We start from the raw sequence: 19,384 nt of genomic DNA on the forward strand, positions 1-19,384 counted from the left end.
TATAAATATGATATTATAACATCATATTGGTGAGCAAAAATGCTTCCTTGTTAAATACTATTGAACCAACTGTATTTGTGTTTTTCTCCAATAGGTTAAAGCAGCTGAATCAAAGATAACAAATTTAATTTACCTAAAGCACACTCTAGAACTTGTGGATCCTTTAAAGGTAATCTTCAAAGACCCTAAATATATTTTAGTATGGTTTTCTGAGGTCATTCTTCCCATTCCACAGGTCTAAGACATTTACGTGGGGCTGGATGACTTAATGGTGTGGTATTTGCTTGTATGTTGGACTGAAATCAAGGCTAATAGAGAGTGGTAGGAATGAGAGCCTGAGCATTTCCTTTTTGCTTCCTTTCCAGAAAACAAATAGACAAGAACTAACAGGAAGGAAGTGGAAGGAAACTCTAGAAAGGTTCCCCCATTTAGTGCCTTCCTTCCTTCCTTCAGAGAGCGTATCTTAAGCACCTGTGTTGTGCACTGTGCTAGAGGTTGGTGGATGTCCAAGTCCAAAATTCAGTCCCCAGCTCTCGAGGACCTTTTGCTGTTAGAGGGGAGTAAAAATCCCTTCCCACGTGGCTGCAACACAGAGCAACACGTGCATTAAGTCAGTCAATGAGCATTTATTGATTGTTTACCATGTACCAGTAGTGTCTGTGCTAAGTGCAGCTGGTGCGAAGACAGGTTCCAAGGAGCGCACAGCTCACAATAAACAGGTAGATGGAAGCTATAGACAGGGTCAATGGAAAATGATCTGAAAGAAGGCATTCACCCAGAAAGGCCTTGAAGGACACAGGGAGAATGAAGACATGGAGGTGATGGGGCAGAATATCCCAGGTGTGGGAGCCAGACAGGACAAAGGCATGGAGGTGGGAGATGGTAGGAAGGGGACAGGTTATGAAGAGCTTGAAATGTGAAACAGAGGCTTTGTATGGAACCCCTGGGTGACCCTGGGCAAGTCACTCGTCCTCTGTTTGTCTTGGTTTCCTCATCTGTAAATGAGTGGTAACAGCAACTCCCTTCCCTTCTAGGGCTGAAATGGTGATTGCAGTGCAGCACTTGGCATGTAGTAAGTTCTGTAGAGATGCTTAGCTCTTACTAGGGAGTTAACTGGTACTCACTGGGGAGAGACCAGCTAGAAAACACCAGGCAGGAATACAGGTGGTGACGGCCTGAACTGGCATCCATGATCGTGAGTGGAGATGGCGTGAAGGCAGAGGGACTTTGTCAGTGGGCAAGTCAGGTGGGAATTGAAGGCTGTTACCAAGGACTCCGTTACCTGTGGAACTGGGAAATATGGGAAAAGGGGGGAAGAATGAGTTCTGCTTTGGATGTGATGAGTTTTACTTGCCAACAGACATCCGGTTGAGGTGTCCAGAGGGCTGTGAGTGCTGTGAGCTCAGGGGAGAGATGAAGGCTCGGGATGAAGGTTTAGGAAGCATCGGTGTGGATGTGATCATTAAATCGGGGGGAGCTAGTGAGATGGCCAAAAGAACTTGTGTCCAGTAGGGGCCATTACCTGAAGCCTGAGAACTTGCTTTAAAAACTATTTTGGTAATTTCGTTTAGAATTGGTTTTATCATTTCAAACACATTTGGTTTCAATAGAATTAATGACTATTTAAATGTCATTGGCTTCCTTTGCGTTCTTATGTGTATTGTTTTGTGCATTTAAAAGCATGAATCGGTGAACGGTTGGTCCAGAGATCTTCCTGGGCTAGCAAAGAGGCCACTCAGACAGGGGGTGGGGACAGCAGAAAGCAGAGGGCCAACTGCCCTCAGCCTCCACGGGACTCAGCTTCAGATCTTCCCTCTGAACGTGCCAGGGTGTGACCGTGAGCGGATCACTCCACAGAGCAGACCTCCAAGTGAAGACTTTGTTGCTCGTATATGAGGTTCCCTCATCCATCATTAAAAGGAGTTTCTGCTCATAGAGTTCTATAGACCACTGAAATCACGAATCTGAACCAAAAACAATAGAAAAAATAAGTAGCCGAACAGAATCTGATAGGAATGTCAGGGTGGCAAAAAGACGCAAAAAGAAAGGTGCCCTGTGACTAAGTGGGTCAGGGAAAGCTTCTTGGAAGACAAAGGGAGGTTTTCTGTGGGTAGAGATGGTGGCATGTTATTAATAAGAGATTTAGAATTGGAAAAGGCCCCAGAGAAAATTTAACCTATCTACTCATTTTATAGATGAGGAAGGGGCACTCCTTTTAAGTGGAACCTGGGGCCCGGAGAGGGAACTGATTTTCCCACGGTCAGATTGAGTAATATATGGCACAGCCATAATTTGAACCCAGATCCTCTGAATGCAAAGCTGTTGTTTCCTCTTAGACTACATCCCCATCGTGTTAAAGTCTTTGAAACAGCATAAAGAAAGTAAAATACCGAGTAGCTGTCAGGCCTGAATGCCCCCTCCCCTTTCACTGGGCCAACTTGCCTTGTTCAGGGTCAGAATCCACACATGGGGTAGAAACACATGCTTTGGCATCAGATCGGAGAACCTGGGGCAGCATGATGTTTGGTCAGTCAGGACTCAGCTTGGGTTCTTTCTGTAGGAAGTCGTGGAAAGCCTTCTGATGTGGACAGCATTAGTGACAGCTTTGGCAGACTAAATCTCTAAAGATTTTTAAAAGAGTTGCCACTGAATCCAGAGAAGAATATTCACAAAAGGCTCAAGACAGATGTTTCTTTTCTTTCCACCTTCTTCTGTGAATGTTACAAAGTTTGCCTAAATTAAAAACAAATTAACAAAATAACCCTTGTTTTTGCATGAAGGCATTGTTTCAGTTTATATATATACGATTGCACTTTGACCTCTAAACTACAGCCCAGATTTTTATTATCTATGATGCCAGGCATTTCGTTAAATTAAGTAAGCACAGGACCCTAGGAAATAATTGCCAAGTAATCATTTGAAGCTTTGCTTTGGTGACCAAAAATGTGGAGGAAGAATTGGGTATATGTTAAGATCATGACAGATCTTTCTTTATTACATTGGAGGAATTAATATTTATGAATTATAACCTTAGAATTTTCATTTCATAGGCAGTGCTAAAGAAGTGTAACACACCTTTATTGAAGGCTTATTACAGTTCCTTGGAAGACAACAGGTATTGTTTCAACCTCTCTACTCAGTGAACATCTGTTTTTTTTCTCTCTCATTTCTTTTGCTAGCTTTGAAGGTAAGGATAGTTAATTAGACCTTATGATGTAATTTCTCTATGTTTGGTTGAACATTTCTTTTAAAATGTTCATTCAATTTAAAATAGTGGTTTACATTTTGATTTGCAAATGGAGTCACTGGGCAAATGGATCCATTGCTTGTTTGTGCTGAGAGGAAATATAGATTTTGTGGAAAATTGAATCTACGCACTGTCTGAAAAGCCTCTTTTTAGGTTGCAGAAGCTTCAGACTTCTTCATAAAATCTGACGAAGTTCTGTCTTATGAACTAACAGAATGTATATAATTCCTCCTCCACATGCCAGCTGTTCATATATCTAAAGACGTTACTCATGTTTCCCCAAAGAATTGTCCAGGAATTCCAACTCCTCCTAGTCTGGTATGATTTTGAGGGCCCCTCAGTATCCCCCTGGAATGCTATGGCATTGAGTCAGTGAGAACATTGAACTTCCAAAAATGTGGCACCCTCTGCAGACACGCTCCAGCTTACCCTTCATCTGCCTTCTCCTGTTAGCAGCCAGATTCCTAGCGAAAGCTCTCTGAACAGGCCAGGGTGCCAGGTGGGTAATTATTAGCCCCTTGTTCTAGACACTGCTTCTGTTGATGCATCTTTGGTATCTCCATTTCGCTTTTGTCTCTCGGTGAGCCTATAGTACACTAAACCACAATGCCACCCTATCTTGAATTTGTGCAAGTAATTTTTGACTTTTTATTATGCGACTTTACATTTGACCCCTTCCATAAAGTCAGATATGGGTTTCCTGATGGCGTGGAAGCAGAACTGGGTCATCCAAGGCTCTGAATATCGTCCTAGGGAGAAAGCCCGATGACACACAGAGAAAACTCTCTGTGCACGTTTTTGACCTTGTCTAGTGACGGTGGAGAAGGGATCAAGGGGCACAAGGACGACTCTTGTAAAACGTCTATGAAGTTGTATGTGTTGGTTCTGTGAGTCAGTCATCTGGTCTGCAGGCATTCATTAAGTACTTACACGGCTGAGGTGCTTACCTGGTGACTGAGTTGTATCAGTGCTGACGCTCCCAGCATAAAAGATGCCCAGTGGAAGAGTGCCTCACAGGCTGTCCTCGTAGAGGCAAATAAAGGACGTGGCTGAGTTGGTTTTATGTGTCCAAGGACTAAAAGAAATATCATTTCGGGAGACACTCATCCCATCTTGACAATAAATGTTTGCCAAAAGAGCATGATGAAAATAACCGAAGCTCATATGTCAGCACCCTAGCTGAGGAAGAAGAGGTAGAGAAATTCTACAAAATATTCAAGAAAACCAGGCTGAGGAGGGAAGCGACTCCCGTAAGCCTGAAATCGGGAGGATGTGCGGCGAGAGCGCACGGGGAGAAGCCCGCAGTGCGGGGCCCTGCCGGCCTGGCGCAGCCAGTGGGGAGGCCCGGCGACGGCGCGGGGGGCAGGGGCGGGCCTCTATTTCCAGCCGCAGAGCCGAGCTGAGCTGAGGGAGGTTGTGCTCGCGTGGGAGCAACCTGCCCACCGGGAGAGAAAGGAGCAAGCTAGGAAGTAAGGACTGCGCGCACGGGGCCGCACTGGGCCGGAGCAACAAAGGGGACACCGCCCCCACCCCCTCCCCCGCATCGTCTCCCTCGCCAACCACCTTAGAGTTCTACCCCCTCGAGGGAGCTGCATTCGAGGGCTTGTCACCGTGAAGTGCCGCCATGTCTGGCCGGAAAGCAGTGATCAAGAACGCGGACATGTCTGAGGACATGCAGCAGGATGCGCTTGACTGTGCAACACAGAGAAAGACATCGCTGCCTAGATCCAGAAGGAATTCGGCAAGAAACATAACCCCCCGTGGCATTGTATTGTGGGCCGATGAGACAAAGCACTCCATCTATTTTCACTTGGGTCGAGCTGCAATCCTCCTCTTCAAGTCCGGCTAGGTGGCGCGGCGGTGGCGGGCGGAGCTGGGACTGTTATATGCACTGAAGGCTGGCATCAGGATTTCCTCTCCAATGGCTGTGCTACTGCATGGATTGTATACTCGACTTCATGTGTATATGTTGCAGTAGAAACAAAAAACAACTTCTGTTTAGTTGCCTGGGGAAGAAGGCTGCTTTCTGTTGTTTAATTTAAAAAAAAAAAAAAGATATACCCCCTCCCCCTTTGGTTGTATTGCACTAGGAAATATCTCTCAAAAAATTCACCCATCCCCCTAAAAAAAGCTTAAAAGGAGAAGCAAACCCCCCCCCCCAGGATTTTGGAGTGCTCAACTTAATTCTTCCCAGTGATGGATGCCTTCTTTGGAAGGCTTGAGGAAAGCTAGGGGGATGGGGTAATGTATTTGGGTTGGGATGGGGGGGGGAGGGCTCAAGTAAAGGACAGATTTGTTTCCCCATAATGTGAATCCAAATGTTTTTGGATTATGAGTTGGGCAGGGGGTGAGAATCCTCTAGAGAGACACTGGAAACTATTTGTTGTGGGGTGGGGGTAGGGGGCAGAGACTTGTCTTGCTGTCTTCATTAGTGCTTAAGGGAGTGTCTAAGAGGTGTGTATGTGTGTGTGTGTCTTTGTGGATTTGGTGCATTAGGCTATTTTTTTTCCTGTTGGTGCTCAGATTGTGAGGATGCTAGGGGCAAGATTATTCCATTTTCTCTCATTCCATATCCCCAACCTGGCCACGTTTAACTCATGAACTCTTTCTCCACTTGGAAGAGTCCCTTAGGTTAGCCTCCCTGTTAGCTGATGGCCAGGGAATTTCCAATGACTTTGGGTCTGAACCTTCCTCCTTTCTATATTTGAGGAGTCTTTGAGAGAGACAGAATGTGTATGTATGTGTGCCTGTGTAGAGGGGCACAGGTAAAGATGATTGTGGGGCAGCTGAGTGATCTGGGCACAGTATCACTTTAGCTCTTCAACTACCTAGTGCAGGAGAGGCTGTTGGTCTCTGGCGGAGACTTGACAAAAGGATGCCCAGGAGCAGTTGTATGACTAGAGAAGTCTTGGCCTCTGTCATCTTTGGAGCTGGTTCTCAGTTGTAGGCTAGAGAAGGTGTGACTTGTTGAAACATGAAACCTCTAGTAGAGTGCATGACAGTGTTTCCAGGCTGGGGGAGCAGAGCTGGTGGCTTTGGTGGATTTGTTAAGTGATTTTGGGGGAGCTCCTATGGGAACTCAACTTGCAGCATAGATGAAGGGGACAGAAAGACATGAAGCAAGCAGGGGAACCCTAATGGGAGGGGAGAGAGGGCTTCAATTTAAGGGATTGTAGAGGCTTAACGAGAGTGAAATTGAGGTGAGTGGGAAAGCTAATGCCTTGAACTGCTGATTTTCCTGTGTCTTGTCCAAAATACTGTCGTGGGGGTGAGGTAGATGTCAGGGAATTAGGGATGAATGAAGCTCCTTTTTTCAAGCTTAAGTCCTGGCAGAATGGGCTATCCTTCCCCCAAGTCTTCTGTGCTTTCCACCTTTTTTTTACAATGCTAGAGGAAACCTGTGTTGGTGGGGTGGGTGGGGTGGGGCAGTGATAGGATGTTCTTTGTATCATAAACTGGGCAGTGAAGGATGTGCTGTCTGTGATAAATTGCTTGGATATTAGATTTTTTTTTAAATGTTTGAGTTTGTGTTGTCTCCCTCTCCCCTACCACCTTGACTTCCCCTTGACTTGTAAGGCCAATTGAAAGTGTCTGGTTTGTGTTCATCTCTTTTTTGTCTTTATTCTCTTGGAGCAGGGGTGGCTGCCCCCCTTCCTCATCCCCCTTGCTCTGCCTCCATTCCTCTCTTGGACATTAAAAGTTGATTGATGTACTTCAAAAAAAAAAAAAAGACTGAAATGGTGATGAGCCCACTGTCGAGGTGTAAGAGCCTCCTCCCTCCCTCCCCTCGCCAGGGCCTTTGTGCCGCCACTGCTTGGTCTCTGACAAGACTGTACTCATTACTTTCTTTCCCCTTGCCCATCCATCCCTCTCAGAGCTCTCGCACTGATCTGCTCAAAGCACAGGCTTTTATCAGAAAGCTGGGGACTGTGACCTCTAGGTCTTTTGGCTCTAGTCTGTCTTCCCAGGCTTATCGCACATTCCTCTTCTTTGGGGACTCCATATTGTAACCCAATTAGCCTTATTGATTAGCAAGTATTTATTAAACACTCAGAGGCATCTGGATGACATGGAGGGCTGGACCTGGAGTCAGGAAGACCCGAGTTCAAATCCAGCCTCAGACACTTAGTAACTTTGCCACCCCGGGCAAGTCATTTTACCTGTTTGCCTCAGTTTCCTCATCTGTAAAATACATATCATGATAGCACCTACCTCCCAGGGTTGTGGTGAGGATTCAGTGAAATAACACTTGTAAATCACTAAACAAACCTTAAAGTGTTATAGGAATGCTAGCTGTTATTACTGTTGTTATTTATAATGACAATTTCATAATAATTTATAATAGAACAATAAACACTTAACATGGCAGGCTGTGCTAAGTACTAAGGATATAAAGACAAAGCAAAAATGGTCTTTGTCCTCAAAGAGCTGCCATTATAATGGGAAAAACAATACAGGTGAGAATGTGTCTGCATGCGCATGCGCGCATATGTGTGAGGATTGCATTGTGAAGGAGATTACACAGCTGCTTGAAGCATTTTTGTTAGGCTCAGATTGCACAATGTGAAGAAAACTTTCCACACCAAACTAGAACCAGCACAGCATTTATTCTGCACATCAGGACAATATAAAGCAGTATTAAAGAAATAGAGAAATGTAAGGTTAAGCTTAACAGAGTAATAGGAGTATCTCCACGCATCACCAAACTGGGGAAGCACTGACATCTGGCTTCACATCCTGGGGGCCTCTTGATTTCAGCTTCCAGAGTTCTGGCTGGGAACACTCTAAGCACAGAGTCCTTCCCACGAGTCAGACCTCGAAGAAGATGCCAGTTTTCCCAGAATATATCCAGCTTCAAACAGAGGAAAAATTGGCGCGGCATGACCCAGCGCCTGATTGGGTCAGCGCCAGGGCCGTACGGTGACTCAGCACAAGATGTGTGGTGGCTGTGGACGAGGCCAGAGTTCAAAGGGGCGATATCTGTGATTGATAAGGCAGAAGGACATGGGATCGATTCTGTATATTCTGATAAGGGCGACCAGCTCTTCTAGGAAGAGGAATCGGCCAGGTCTAAGGTGACGTTTTAGTCCTGGGGTGCAGCCCCTGGTCCAGGGAGAAAGGACAACGTATGTAGTCACATAGCCTACAAGTGTACAGGGAAGATCTTTAATATTTCATTATTCCTTCAAATATGTCTGTGTCTTTAATTATACATATACAAACGTATCATGCCAGGCACATGGCAGCCACTTAATAAGGGCTTGTTAATTTGATGTTTGACATAGGCAGTGATAGAACATAAGGCACCAAGGCTGAGGGAGGGGGGACAGACTGGTGAAATACTCTAGAGAAGGTACACGCTTCCCAGAATCCCAGAATCTGACAGTTGGAAAGTTGTGTAATCTAACACCCACATGTTTGAATGAATGAGAAAGGCTTATTAAGTGCCTAATGCTCTGCTGGAGATAGGAAGATTTTAAAAGACGCCCTCCCTGCCCTTGAGGAACTTCTGTTCTAATAGGGGGAGATGACACATCTAGGGGTGGCATGACCAGGGGAAGGGGAAAAGGTGGGCTGCTGCTTCTCTGCTCCTAGAAGATGCGCTCCTCATACTGAAACCTAAGACTGCATTAATTTTCTTGTCTGCTCCATCACACTGCTAATTCATAGTAAGCTTGCAGTCCCTTGAAACCTCCACATCTTTCTGCTTTTTAGAATTTCAGCCTATTTTGCCCTTGTGAAATTGATTTTTCTTTCGTACCCAAGTGTAAGACTTCAGATTTATCTTTATTAAATCTCATCTTACATTTGGCTCAGTGCTCTTACCTGTTGAGATAGCTTTGGTTCCTTCTCTGTTAACTGCTGCTGTGTTTGCTGTTTCTCTCAGCTTGGTGTGATCTAAAAATCCGGGGAGCAGAAAAAGGATCTTTCGTGAAACTCTGATTCTCCAGATTTTAAAAAAAAGAATCTTAAAAAGTTCAGAACTCCTCTACTTGTCTGTGCTTCCATCGGACCTTCTGTTCATTTTAAAAAGCCTCACATGGCCGTCTTCTTTTGTTCATCGCTATCTATGGCCCCTCTTCCCTGCTGACTGCCGTTTCCAGTTAAGCAAGGAAATAAAGGGAACAATTCCTCGTGACAAGTAAGTGTAGTCAAGCCCCATGTATCTGCCTAGTGTCTGCCCACAGCTGCTTGGTGGTCATCCGCCTGTTCTTGAGCCTTGTGACCGTCACTTCTGGACTCAGAGGTGGGTAACATGCTTCATCGTAGGTCTCCTGGGGACAAAGTCGGTCACTGCAGTGTGACGCATCGGGTCTTTCAGAGAGGTTTTTCTTTACAATGTTGTTGTCCTTGTGTAAGGTGTTTTCCTGGTTCTCACTTCATATAGTCGTTACATACTACACAAGATACTCTGAGGTAATTTCTCATGATACAATAATATTCTGTTACATTAACATACCGCAGTTTGTTCACCCGGTTGTCTTGAGGCCATCTAAGTCACCATTACCTAGATTCTAGGTCTTTTCCTTTTTAGCCCTTTTTAACTCCCTTGTTAAGACCAGAAAATTTGTTTTATTTGTGACTGTTCCCCACCTGATATTTTCTTTCTCTTAATGCCGCTAGCCCTTTCCAAGATCTGCTTACTTTTCTGTTGAGTTTGATGCACTTCTACACCAAACTCTGTATGACTTTAACGCTCTTTTGCATGTTTCAAGTAAGAATGCGCTTGATTTGATGCCCACCTCTTTTCCCATGTCTGAGTATACTTTTCAGGCATCCCAGTTAAGAGAAACAGCAAGTCCTGTTCCCTTTTTATTCCCTTGTTTACTAATATATTCCTTCCCTTACCCTCCCTTCTCTCTTCTTTCTCAAAGTTCTCAGAAACAGAACCAGTTCACTTCTAGTAGCTCTGTTTTTCTGTTGAATTCACTTACTACCCTTTGAGTACATTAAGGTTTTGAAGAGGTGCCCGTTTCTTCTCTTTTTAAGATGTTAGCACTCCATCATCATACAGCTCTTCCAGTTACTTAAATACATTGACCCTCTAGGTATTTTTAAATTCCTCTTCAGCTGTAGTTGTTTGACAAGGAGCAGCTAAGTATGGCTGAAGAGGAATTTAAAAAGGCAAACGAGAGTCCAGCAAAACCTAGAGGGTAAATTTATGAAAGGTCTGTTTTCACCCTATAGGGCCAAACTCAGCTTTACAGGGCTATTTTTAGATGTATTTAGATATATTTTTAGAAGCCTATGTGGTCTGTCTTTTGGAATGTTGTATTCTAAATTTCCTCTCATTTTTAGTAGAAACTGTGAGGTCTTGTGTGATCTTGGCTTGTTCCTCGTATTTCTTGGTTGTTACTTGGTCTGGTGCAAGAAGGAGAAAGAAACAAGTATGCCTGTGGGTCATACTATGTGTTAGGGCTCGTGCCACATGTTTTCTACGTACATTATTTCATTTGATCCTCACAACAACCTTGGGAGGTAGGTACTATTATGAGCCTCATTTTTCAGATGAGAAAATGGAGGCAAATAGCGGTGAAGTGACTTGCCCAGGGTCACACAAGCTAGTATGTATCTGAGACTGTATTGGAACTCAGGTCTCCCTGATTCCAGACCCAATGCTCTGTGCACTGTGGCAGTCCCAAGCGTCGCCAATGTGCTGATCCGTATGTGGGAACCATTTGGCTTGCCTTCCCATGGCGCAGTCATCTCTGCAGGAAGACTCCAAACTTGACTTTCTTCAAATGATTAATAATAAAATGTTAAACAGCACATGGCCAAGCACAGCTTCCTGGGGCACCTCACTGGGAACTTCCTTCCATGTTGGCCTTTGACATTGATATTAACAATAGCTGCCCTTTGAGTTTGGCCATCCAGCCAGCTCCCAGTCCATCGGATTGGATTGTCTTCTGCTCCACATCTTTCTGTCTTCTCTACGAGAAAGGGATGAGATACTTTATCCAGTGCTTTACTAAAATCAAGGTGACTTGGGACCACAGCATTCCTGTCATCTACTCATTGAGTGATCCCTTCAGAAGAGGCAATGAGGTTGGCCTGGCATGGGCTGCTCTGTGCAGAGCCTCCTAGCTCTTAGCAGAGCAGTCCAGGTCGATGCTCCGCGGCCATTTCCCCAGTGGCTTTCCTAGGAGCTTGAAGGCAAGCTCTCTAGCTCTTAGCTGACAGTCTCTGTTCTCTTCCCTTTTCTTTGAACAACATGCACCTTTTCCTAGACTTGTTGCACTATCCCCTGTCATTCTTCACGATCTTCAAGCAGCATCGACAGAGGCTTTTTTCAGTGCCAAAGGATGAAGTTCATCTGCATCAGGTAACTTGAATTTGTCTCTTTTATTTTTTTGGTCCTTTTTTTTTTGGAGAGGGGAAGGCAGGGCAGTTGGGGTTAAGTGACTTGCCCAAAGTGTGTTTGAGGCCGGATTTGAACTCAGGTCCTCCTGACTCCAGGGCCAGTGCTTTATTCAATGTACCACCTCGCTGCCCCGGCTTGAATTTATCAAGAACAGATACTTTCTGAATATCCCCTTCCTTATCCGGATGTCACCTTCCTGTTTGCCATTTTTTCTTCTGTCATTTCCAGGGCAAAGATCATTCTTTGCAGAGAAAACAGATTCAAAATTAATAAGACTTGAGCAGCTCTTCCTTCTCCCCAGCAGTGTTCTAATCCATTCTTTGACCTGGCTTTTTCCGCACTCCAGCTAATATCTGTGCTGTTTTGGGCAGTGTTCCAACAGATGCCTTCAGAGCCATCCCCACCCAGGAGCTTTGTATCAGGCTTCTGGGCCACTTTGTGTTCTGTTTTCCCAAATCATCATCTCGGTCTTTGGTTTACTCCAGGGGCAAAGTAACTTCTGTTTCTCCCTTCATTGATCTTTACTCAAGCACTCTCTGTCATTCTTCCCTTCTCTGAATTTTGGATTCCCTCAAATGAATATATCCTGTGGCTATACAATGCTGCTTATCCCTTCCCTGGCCTCCTGCCCTCTTGATCTTCTCTGGTTCTTTTGAGTAAAGCACTCTTATTTAGAGCTGTGGTCTAGTCATGGCTTTTATCCTACCACATCTCACTGATACTTAGGAAGGCACATTTGTCTCTTTCCATTAAGCCTTTAGTTCTTCAGTTGCCTAGACTTTGATTATTTGTTTATAGACATCTGAGACCATTGGCAAGTTTGTTGGACTTTTATCTTGTGTGAACTTTTCATTGTTTCATCTGCTGTTGCTTTTTGTAGCTACTTGGTATCTTACTCAGGAGATGCATATATGTGTGTGTGTATATATATACACACACATACACACACACATATATATACATACATACATATATATATATGATACATACACACTTGACATATGTTTTCTCCTCTGTTAGAATACAAGCTTCTTGAGGGCAGGGTCTGTTTTTTGTTTTTTTTTTTGTTTGTGTGTTTGTTTTGTATTTCCTGCACTTAGCACAACATGCAACACAGATTACATATTGAATAAATGCTTGTTGATTAATTTGAAATTTCTAAAAGACAACTTTAGGCTTGATGTCATGAAAAACTTCTCTAAATTAGGACTATCCATGAGTGAATGGATTGTGAAGATAGTAAGTTCCCTTTCACTAGATATGTTCTGTCAGAGGCTGGATGACCACTTTTCCTCTGTGTACTGGTAGGATTTCCTTTTGTATATGGTTTGGAACAGAGGGCTGCTAAAGTCCCTCCTAATTCCCAACTTCTGTGGCACTCTTCACATTAAACCAACACTTAATTTGGTAGTTAGTTCCTTTAAAGTTAGGGGAGTGTGTTGAAAAATTCTTCTTACGATGTGGCTTAGGAATAAGATGGTTCAAAGACTTATGGACTAAATATGGCCACGAGATGGCACCACAATGCACAGAGAGCTGGGCCAGAAGTCAGGAAGGCTCATCTTCCTGAATTCAAATCCGGTCTCAGACACGTACTAGCTGTGTGACCCTGGGCAAGTCACTTCACCCTGTTTGCTGCCGTTTCTCATCCGTAAATGAACTAGACAAGGCAATGGCCAGCCACTCCAGTGTCTTTGCCATGAAAACTCCAAATGAGGTGACAAAGAGTCAGACATGAGTGAAACTGAAACAGCTGAACAACAGAAGAGTAAAAATAAAAAGATGTGCCTCACAGTCAGTCAGGGTGCATTTATCAATGACCCACGATGTGCAGGCATTGCTGAGCATCGGGACACTGAAAAAGGAAGCCCTCCCCCAGACCCCAGCCCGCACCCTCCAGAAGCTCACAGTCTGATGGGGGAGACGTGTCAGCTGTCACATATGAAGGAGATCTGTGTCAGATTAATGAGTACTCAGCAGCAGAGGGAAGGCCAGAAGGTGGAGATGAGGAGCGAGAGAATTGCAGGTTTGGGACACAGCAGGGAGAATGCACATTGTCAGGAGGTGGAGTGTCTTGTGTGAGGAACAGCCAGGAAATCATAGAAATGTCTTCCTTCTGGATGTTCTTTCTGCTGTGATATGCATTAGTTTATTTGCTGATTAGCTGGGGTTTTCTGAATAAACTGTCATGTCATCAGCAAACCAGGACGTGGAGATGAGGAGTGAGGGACTGCCTGACAACAGCAGCGCAGCGGCAATAACTAGCAGTAACATAGCAGTTTAAGGCTTTCGGCATTCCTGACAAATGTGGTCTCACATAATCCCCATTTTACAGCTGAGGAAGCTGGAGCGGCCTTGCCCAGACATGACTTGTCTCCATGCTCTGTCCATTGCACCACCTAGTGAAGTGCATAAGAGAATTGATAACTACACCAACTATTACAATTTCCTATGGAAGTTTAATCGATCGATGTTGATCAGTTACCACGATGACACAAAAATGGTGTAGAAACTGCCTTGACCCACCCATAGGAGGAAGAGGCCAGCCAAGGGCGGCACAGAGTATGTACTTGTATGTCAAACTTGAGAAATGTCATAGTGGGTGATATTAAATCAAACTGTCTCATAGAAGAGGGAGAAGCTGTAGAAAGACAGCAGAGTTTATAGAAAGCTTGTTGATATGCAAACCATCCCAAGATCACTTAAAGATGAAATCCAAAGAACAAGAGATAAAAAGATGCTCGACTCCTTTCACGGCAGTGGAGCCACCCATCACAGTCCCTCTCCTCCTGCGCGAGGAGGTAGGTATCATATTGAAGAAAAGACCGGGAGAGAGCAGCTGGCCTTGAGCTCGTGTGTATGGAGGAGGGCCACCCTGGAGGGCATTAAATAGCTGATTCTTAAGGGACCTGAATAAGGACAGAAGACAAAAGCTTGGGCAAAATGACAGCAGCGACTAAGGAAATATCAATAACTAACCACTCCTTTGCCTGCTTTCACCTTTCTGTCAGATTTTTATGAAATAATTTAAAGAAATGTAGAATCTGAGAGTGGTCAGCAATGCCAGGTCCTAACTGTCTGGTACAAACTACATCTCAAAGAGATCCTTACTGTCCCATACCCAGCAAGCGGTTCTTGCCTCTGCTTACTGATCTTCGGGAAGGAGGGACCCTCTGCCTCTTGAGGGGACTTGTGTTGCCTTTGGAAGCTCCATTTGTTAGGAAATTTTCCTGACAGAAAGCCTCATTTGATCTCTTTACAGATTCCTTCCTTAATCCCAGTTCTGTGCTGAGGGATCAGACAGAACAGGTCTTGTCTGTCTTCCACGTGATGGCCCTTCCAATATTTGCAGTAAGCTCCTGTGGTATTACCCATGGAGAGGAAGCATGGTATCAGGGAGACCTGGGCTCAGATCCCCTTTTGCTTCCAGCTTTGCTACTGTTTGAAGTCGTCTGACTTCTCTGAGACTCAGTCGACTCCAGGAGCTAAATCATAGACAAATTGGGATTTACATTGAGGGAGAGAATTCCCACAGTGGAATTATAAGTTCTCAGGATATTAAGATTTCATTACATGTAACTGGTTAAAAAGCCTAATGTTGGCACATTCACAGCTATAACTTGTCATGTTAAATTTTTGCTCAACATGTATTTCAAAGAAACTTTTTCCTTTATGATCTCTAGTAAAATGTTTTGTATTGCTTGCCATTTGCTATTAGTCTACTTAGGAGACTTAAAAGTACATATTTTTATTTCTTACTTACAAAATACTTTTTTAAGGTTTGGAACTATACTTGAAAAAATTAAAACAGTCATTAATGATGATGCAAGATACTTGAAAGGCTGTCTGAACATGAGGACTCAGAAATGCTATGCAGTGAAGTCAAACATAAATGAATTTCTTGATATCGCTAGAAGAACATACACCGAAATCGTAGACGACATAGCAGGTATTTGATTGTTTATAAAGACAGGCATTCATAAAGTTTTTTCTTTGTTTTATAAAACTAAAAAAAGTTACCAAGATGCATTACACTTACTTGCTAGTGAAGAATGACCAAGAATATGTTAAATTTAATTTTTACCTGCCCAAATAAATAAGTTAAATTTTATTTCATTTCTTATAATACAGTACATTGACTTTTAGAAATAATACTTAAGTAGGTATCACACTTTTTATCTTCATAATACACTCATGAGTTGCAAAGTATGTATAGAAGGGCTCTCAATTTTTCAGTTAATTTTGGTAGAATGAAAGCTATGTACCAGCCACTGTGAGGTGATCCTGAGTGGGGAGATACCAAAAAGGAACATACTTGCTCAAAGGATCCAAAGTCAGGCAGTTCATTGCTCAGAAACACGCAAGGCATGAGCCTTGGCCTACAGGCTTGAGTGTTGGGGTGTTCCTGACCAAGAGCCCAGAACCTCCAGTCACTGCCCTTAGATCTGATGGCTATTGCAGGGTGGATTCCAGGACTGGGGAGGCTCCCCCTGTGGCAGGTGAACGATGAAATGACTGAGGAAAATGAAAGTCTGATCTGAGCTATTGATTTATTAAGCAATGCCTGGCACTTGCCCCGTTTAGGCCTGGACCTTAGATTCAGGGGAAGACAGACTTTTATGCATCAAAAATGATCAAGTAGGACCAATTAGTTAAAAGGAAACAATGTAACATTAGGTAATCTGATTTCTAATTGGAGGAAAGATCAGGGCCTTTCCAAATCTAGAGGGAGAGAGCGAATGGGTACAATCCCTGAACACAGAAGAAGAGGTGTCGCCCTCCCCCAAGTGTCTGGAAACGACAAAAGGAACATGGAAACACAGCACAGGCCAGTTTTCAGATGACATATATGTTGTTTGTGATGTACAGTTATGAGAAAACTCCTCGCGTCCACCTTGGGATCTGACCAGGTTTCTGGTCAGCATAACCCAGGTCCTTAGTTAAGGGTCTCTAAATAGCTGGTAGAGGTCCAGCTTCCGGGGGGGGGGGGCGGCTCATTCAATTCCCACAATTAACTGAACCACTCACTGTCCTGGTCCCCTCAGTTCCTTCCCTACCCCTCATTTCCAGTTCTGGGTAACCAGTTAAATTCAATTTCCCTCATCTGGAAAACGAGGGCAGTGGGACTTCATGGGCGTCTGAGGTCCCCTTTGGCTCTCAGTCCATGGTTCTATGAGGCTATGATTCATAGGATCACCAATATGAAGTTGAAAGGTCATGTTTAAAAAAAGACTTTAGGCAGCTCAGTGGTAGACTGGAGAGAGTGCAGGTCCTGGAGCCAGGAACACCTGAGTTCAGATGTGGCCCTAGCCACTTACTGGCTTTGTGACCCTGGGCAAGTCACTTTACCTCTGCCTGCTTCAGGCTGTTCGCCTGTAAAATGAGGACAGTGGGAGCACCTACATTTCAAGGCTGTTCTGAGGATCAAATGAGTTAATATTTGTAATAAAAGTTTTTTGAAAACCTTGGAGAATTATATAAATACTGTTGTTTATTCTTATTATTTTTATAGAATACCAACAGCTGAACCACCCACAGACTTCATTTCAGCAGTCACTAATATACATAATAGCCATCCAAATAAAAACATTGGCATGGGTAATAAAGGGCAGCAATTTTTTAGTTACTAAATTGTGTTCATCCAAAAAAGTTTTCATTGCATTGATGTCTTGAAGTTCTAGTCACTTGGGGGTGGGGAAGCTGTGGCCTCGAGGCCCTGTGTGGTCCTTTAGGTCGACTGAATCCAGACTTCACAGAACAGATGTTGAGGACCTAGAGGGCCACGTATGGCTTTGAGGTGGCAGGCTCCCCACCCCTGTTCAGTGTTTCATTATATCCCACAGATTTGCTGGTCTAACTAGTTAATTGGTGCTTATGACAGCCAAACCAGTCTTTAGGTCCTTGCCACAGCCGTAAGAGAGGCTAGAACTGTCAGGGAGCTAATCTTGCCCGGAGAGTCCAGGTAACAGGCAAGTTGAAGCCTAAGAATTATAGCCCAGAAATGAGAAAAACCAGGCCTCCTTTGCCTGAAAGGATTCTTTGAAGCAAAGGTGTCAAACACAGGGCCTGCACCTTCTGAAGCCCACAGTGTTCCCAAGCGTGTCCTGAACCTGACTAAAATGTAATTGGGGAATATTTAACATAATAGAGAAAATAGAGTCAAACATGGATGACATTGACCTGTGGTTTCTAAGTATGTCCTTAGCTAGAGCTTGGTGACCCATGTTCCTTGGAGTTGCACGGCCCTCCTTGGAGCGCTGCAGCTGCAAAGGCATGACCAGCTCCAGGACTGAAGAAGCTTCCTGGCCGTCACTTTATAAAAGCCATTGGCTTTCCCTGCCTCCACCTTAGATCGAATGCCTCAGCATGTGGAATTGAAGTTGGCAAATGCCAATGCAAGGAGGGAAGCAACGTGCCAGTTCTGGCGTGGTTTTTGACAAAGATGGGTGACTTGGAGTGGAGCGAGTTAGTTATTCGCCTTTGGCCCTGTCTTGGAGACACTTGTATTGATGAGGGATGGCTCCCCATAGGTTCAGCAGGAACTCTGAGCTTATCTAAGACCAGAACCTGCGATTCAGTCTGCAAAGCATTCAGCTCAGGCTAGCTTGGAGTCAGAGTTGAAAAAGTTTATTATACGCCTTACAGTGGGCAAGGATCCTTAGGGGACCTGCAAGCTTAAAGAAGACACGGGCATAGCTTTTAAAGAGTTCAGGCTATTCATTAGATGTCAGGCTGACCAGGAGAGAAGAGGGTGGGATTAGGGAGGGGTTAAGGTGGGGCTGGTGTTTAAAGGGACATGCATACTTTATGTAACTGCGCAGTTGTAGTACCCATAATTCACTAGGAAAAACCCCCGGGGTGAGGGGGGTGTAAATTTGAAGATCTTCCCTGCCCCTAGGCTAAAGTGCAACCTGGGGCCTGGGATGGGAGGCTTGTTGTTCAGTAGATACTTCTTGATTGGCCAGTGGGTCAATAAGGTTGTTACATTCTCTGAGCCAGGAGAAGGCTATATAAGCCCTGATGTGTAGCTTTGTTTTGGGGCTCACTTTGAGAAGTGTTCTGTGATTTGATCAGATGAAACTCTGGCAAGCCGTTGTCCAGGGCCCCCTGGCTTTGAAACCCGGATGTTGTTTGGTATGGATGTAATGGTTGGAAAGTTTGGAAATCTGTCTACTTGATCTGTTTCTGTCTTGATAATCCTCTCTGTATATTCTGAAATTCGGGGTGCTGACCTTTTTCCCCTGAACTAGGTAAACGATTCATATATGACTGATTAAAGTAAGCTTGTTAACCCATTATGCGTTGCTTTCCTTTAACAAAGCAGATCTAAGAACCTGTGTTGGCAGACACCCTGGGGACAATGGGGTGCTTGCTGATACAGGGGGGCTACCTGGAGGTTTTAGGCTTGAAAAGTCACTTAAGTCAGCCAGCGGGCAAGGGCTGACTGAGAAGTGCCCAGTCTGCCACCCATCAGTGTCATGCTTGACAGGATTGATGTCTGGGAACCAAGGTTAGGGAGAAATAATTGCTTAAGTAGTTAACCTAGAAAGGGGGTATTGATGGATTCATGGGGGCAACGAGACACTATGCAAGGGGGAGATAATAGTTGCCTAAGCTGGCATGTTTATAGATACTTTGGTGAAGGATTGATAGGTATAGCTTGTTAGTGTTCCAAGGCTGAGATAAACAATCCATGAGTTGTTTCTGGGCAGAGTTAATGCTTTGAAGCTAGGCAGAGTGCAGGTAGGGGGAAGGGGTAAAGTTAATGTTCTGAG

The 19,384-nt window shown here is 44.3% G+C and overlaps 1 protein-coding gene and 1 pseudogene across 1 annotated transcript in view; both read left to right on the forward strand.

Moving 5' to 3' along the window:
- The window catches only part of MSH4 (mutS homolog 4), a 95,205-nt gene that overhangs the window by 45,150 nt on the left and 30,671 nt on the right, over positions 1 to 19,384 (forward strand). The window contains exons 9-11 of the mRNA XM_069102218.1: positions 95 to 169; positions 3,051 to 3,115; positions 15,389 to 15,558. Coding sequence (XP_068958319.1) covers positions 95 to 169; positions 3,051 to 3,115; positions 15,389 to 15,558 — 310 coding nt within the window. The remainder of the gene's footprint in view (positions 1 to 94; positions 170 to 3,050; positions 3,116 to 15,388; positions 15,559 to 19,384) is intronic.
- LOC138172449 (dynein light chain 2, cytoplasmic pseudogene) lies at positions 4,559 to 5,238 on the forward strand (annotated as a pseudogene).

This window comes from Petaurus breviceps, unplaced genomic scaffold (genome assembly GCF_028583685.1).
Source record: "Petaurus breviceps papuanus isolate PSGF00001 unplaced genomic scaffold, PetGlider_PUasm1.0 545, whole genome shotgun sequence".
Classification (NCBI taxonomy): domain Eukaryota; kingdom Metazoa; phylum Chordata; class Mammalia; order Diprotodontia; family Petauridae; genus Petaurus; species Petaurus breviceps.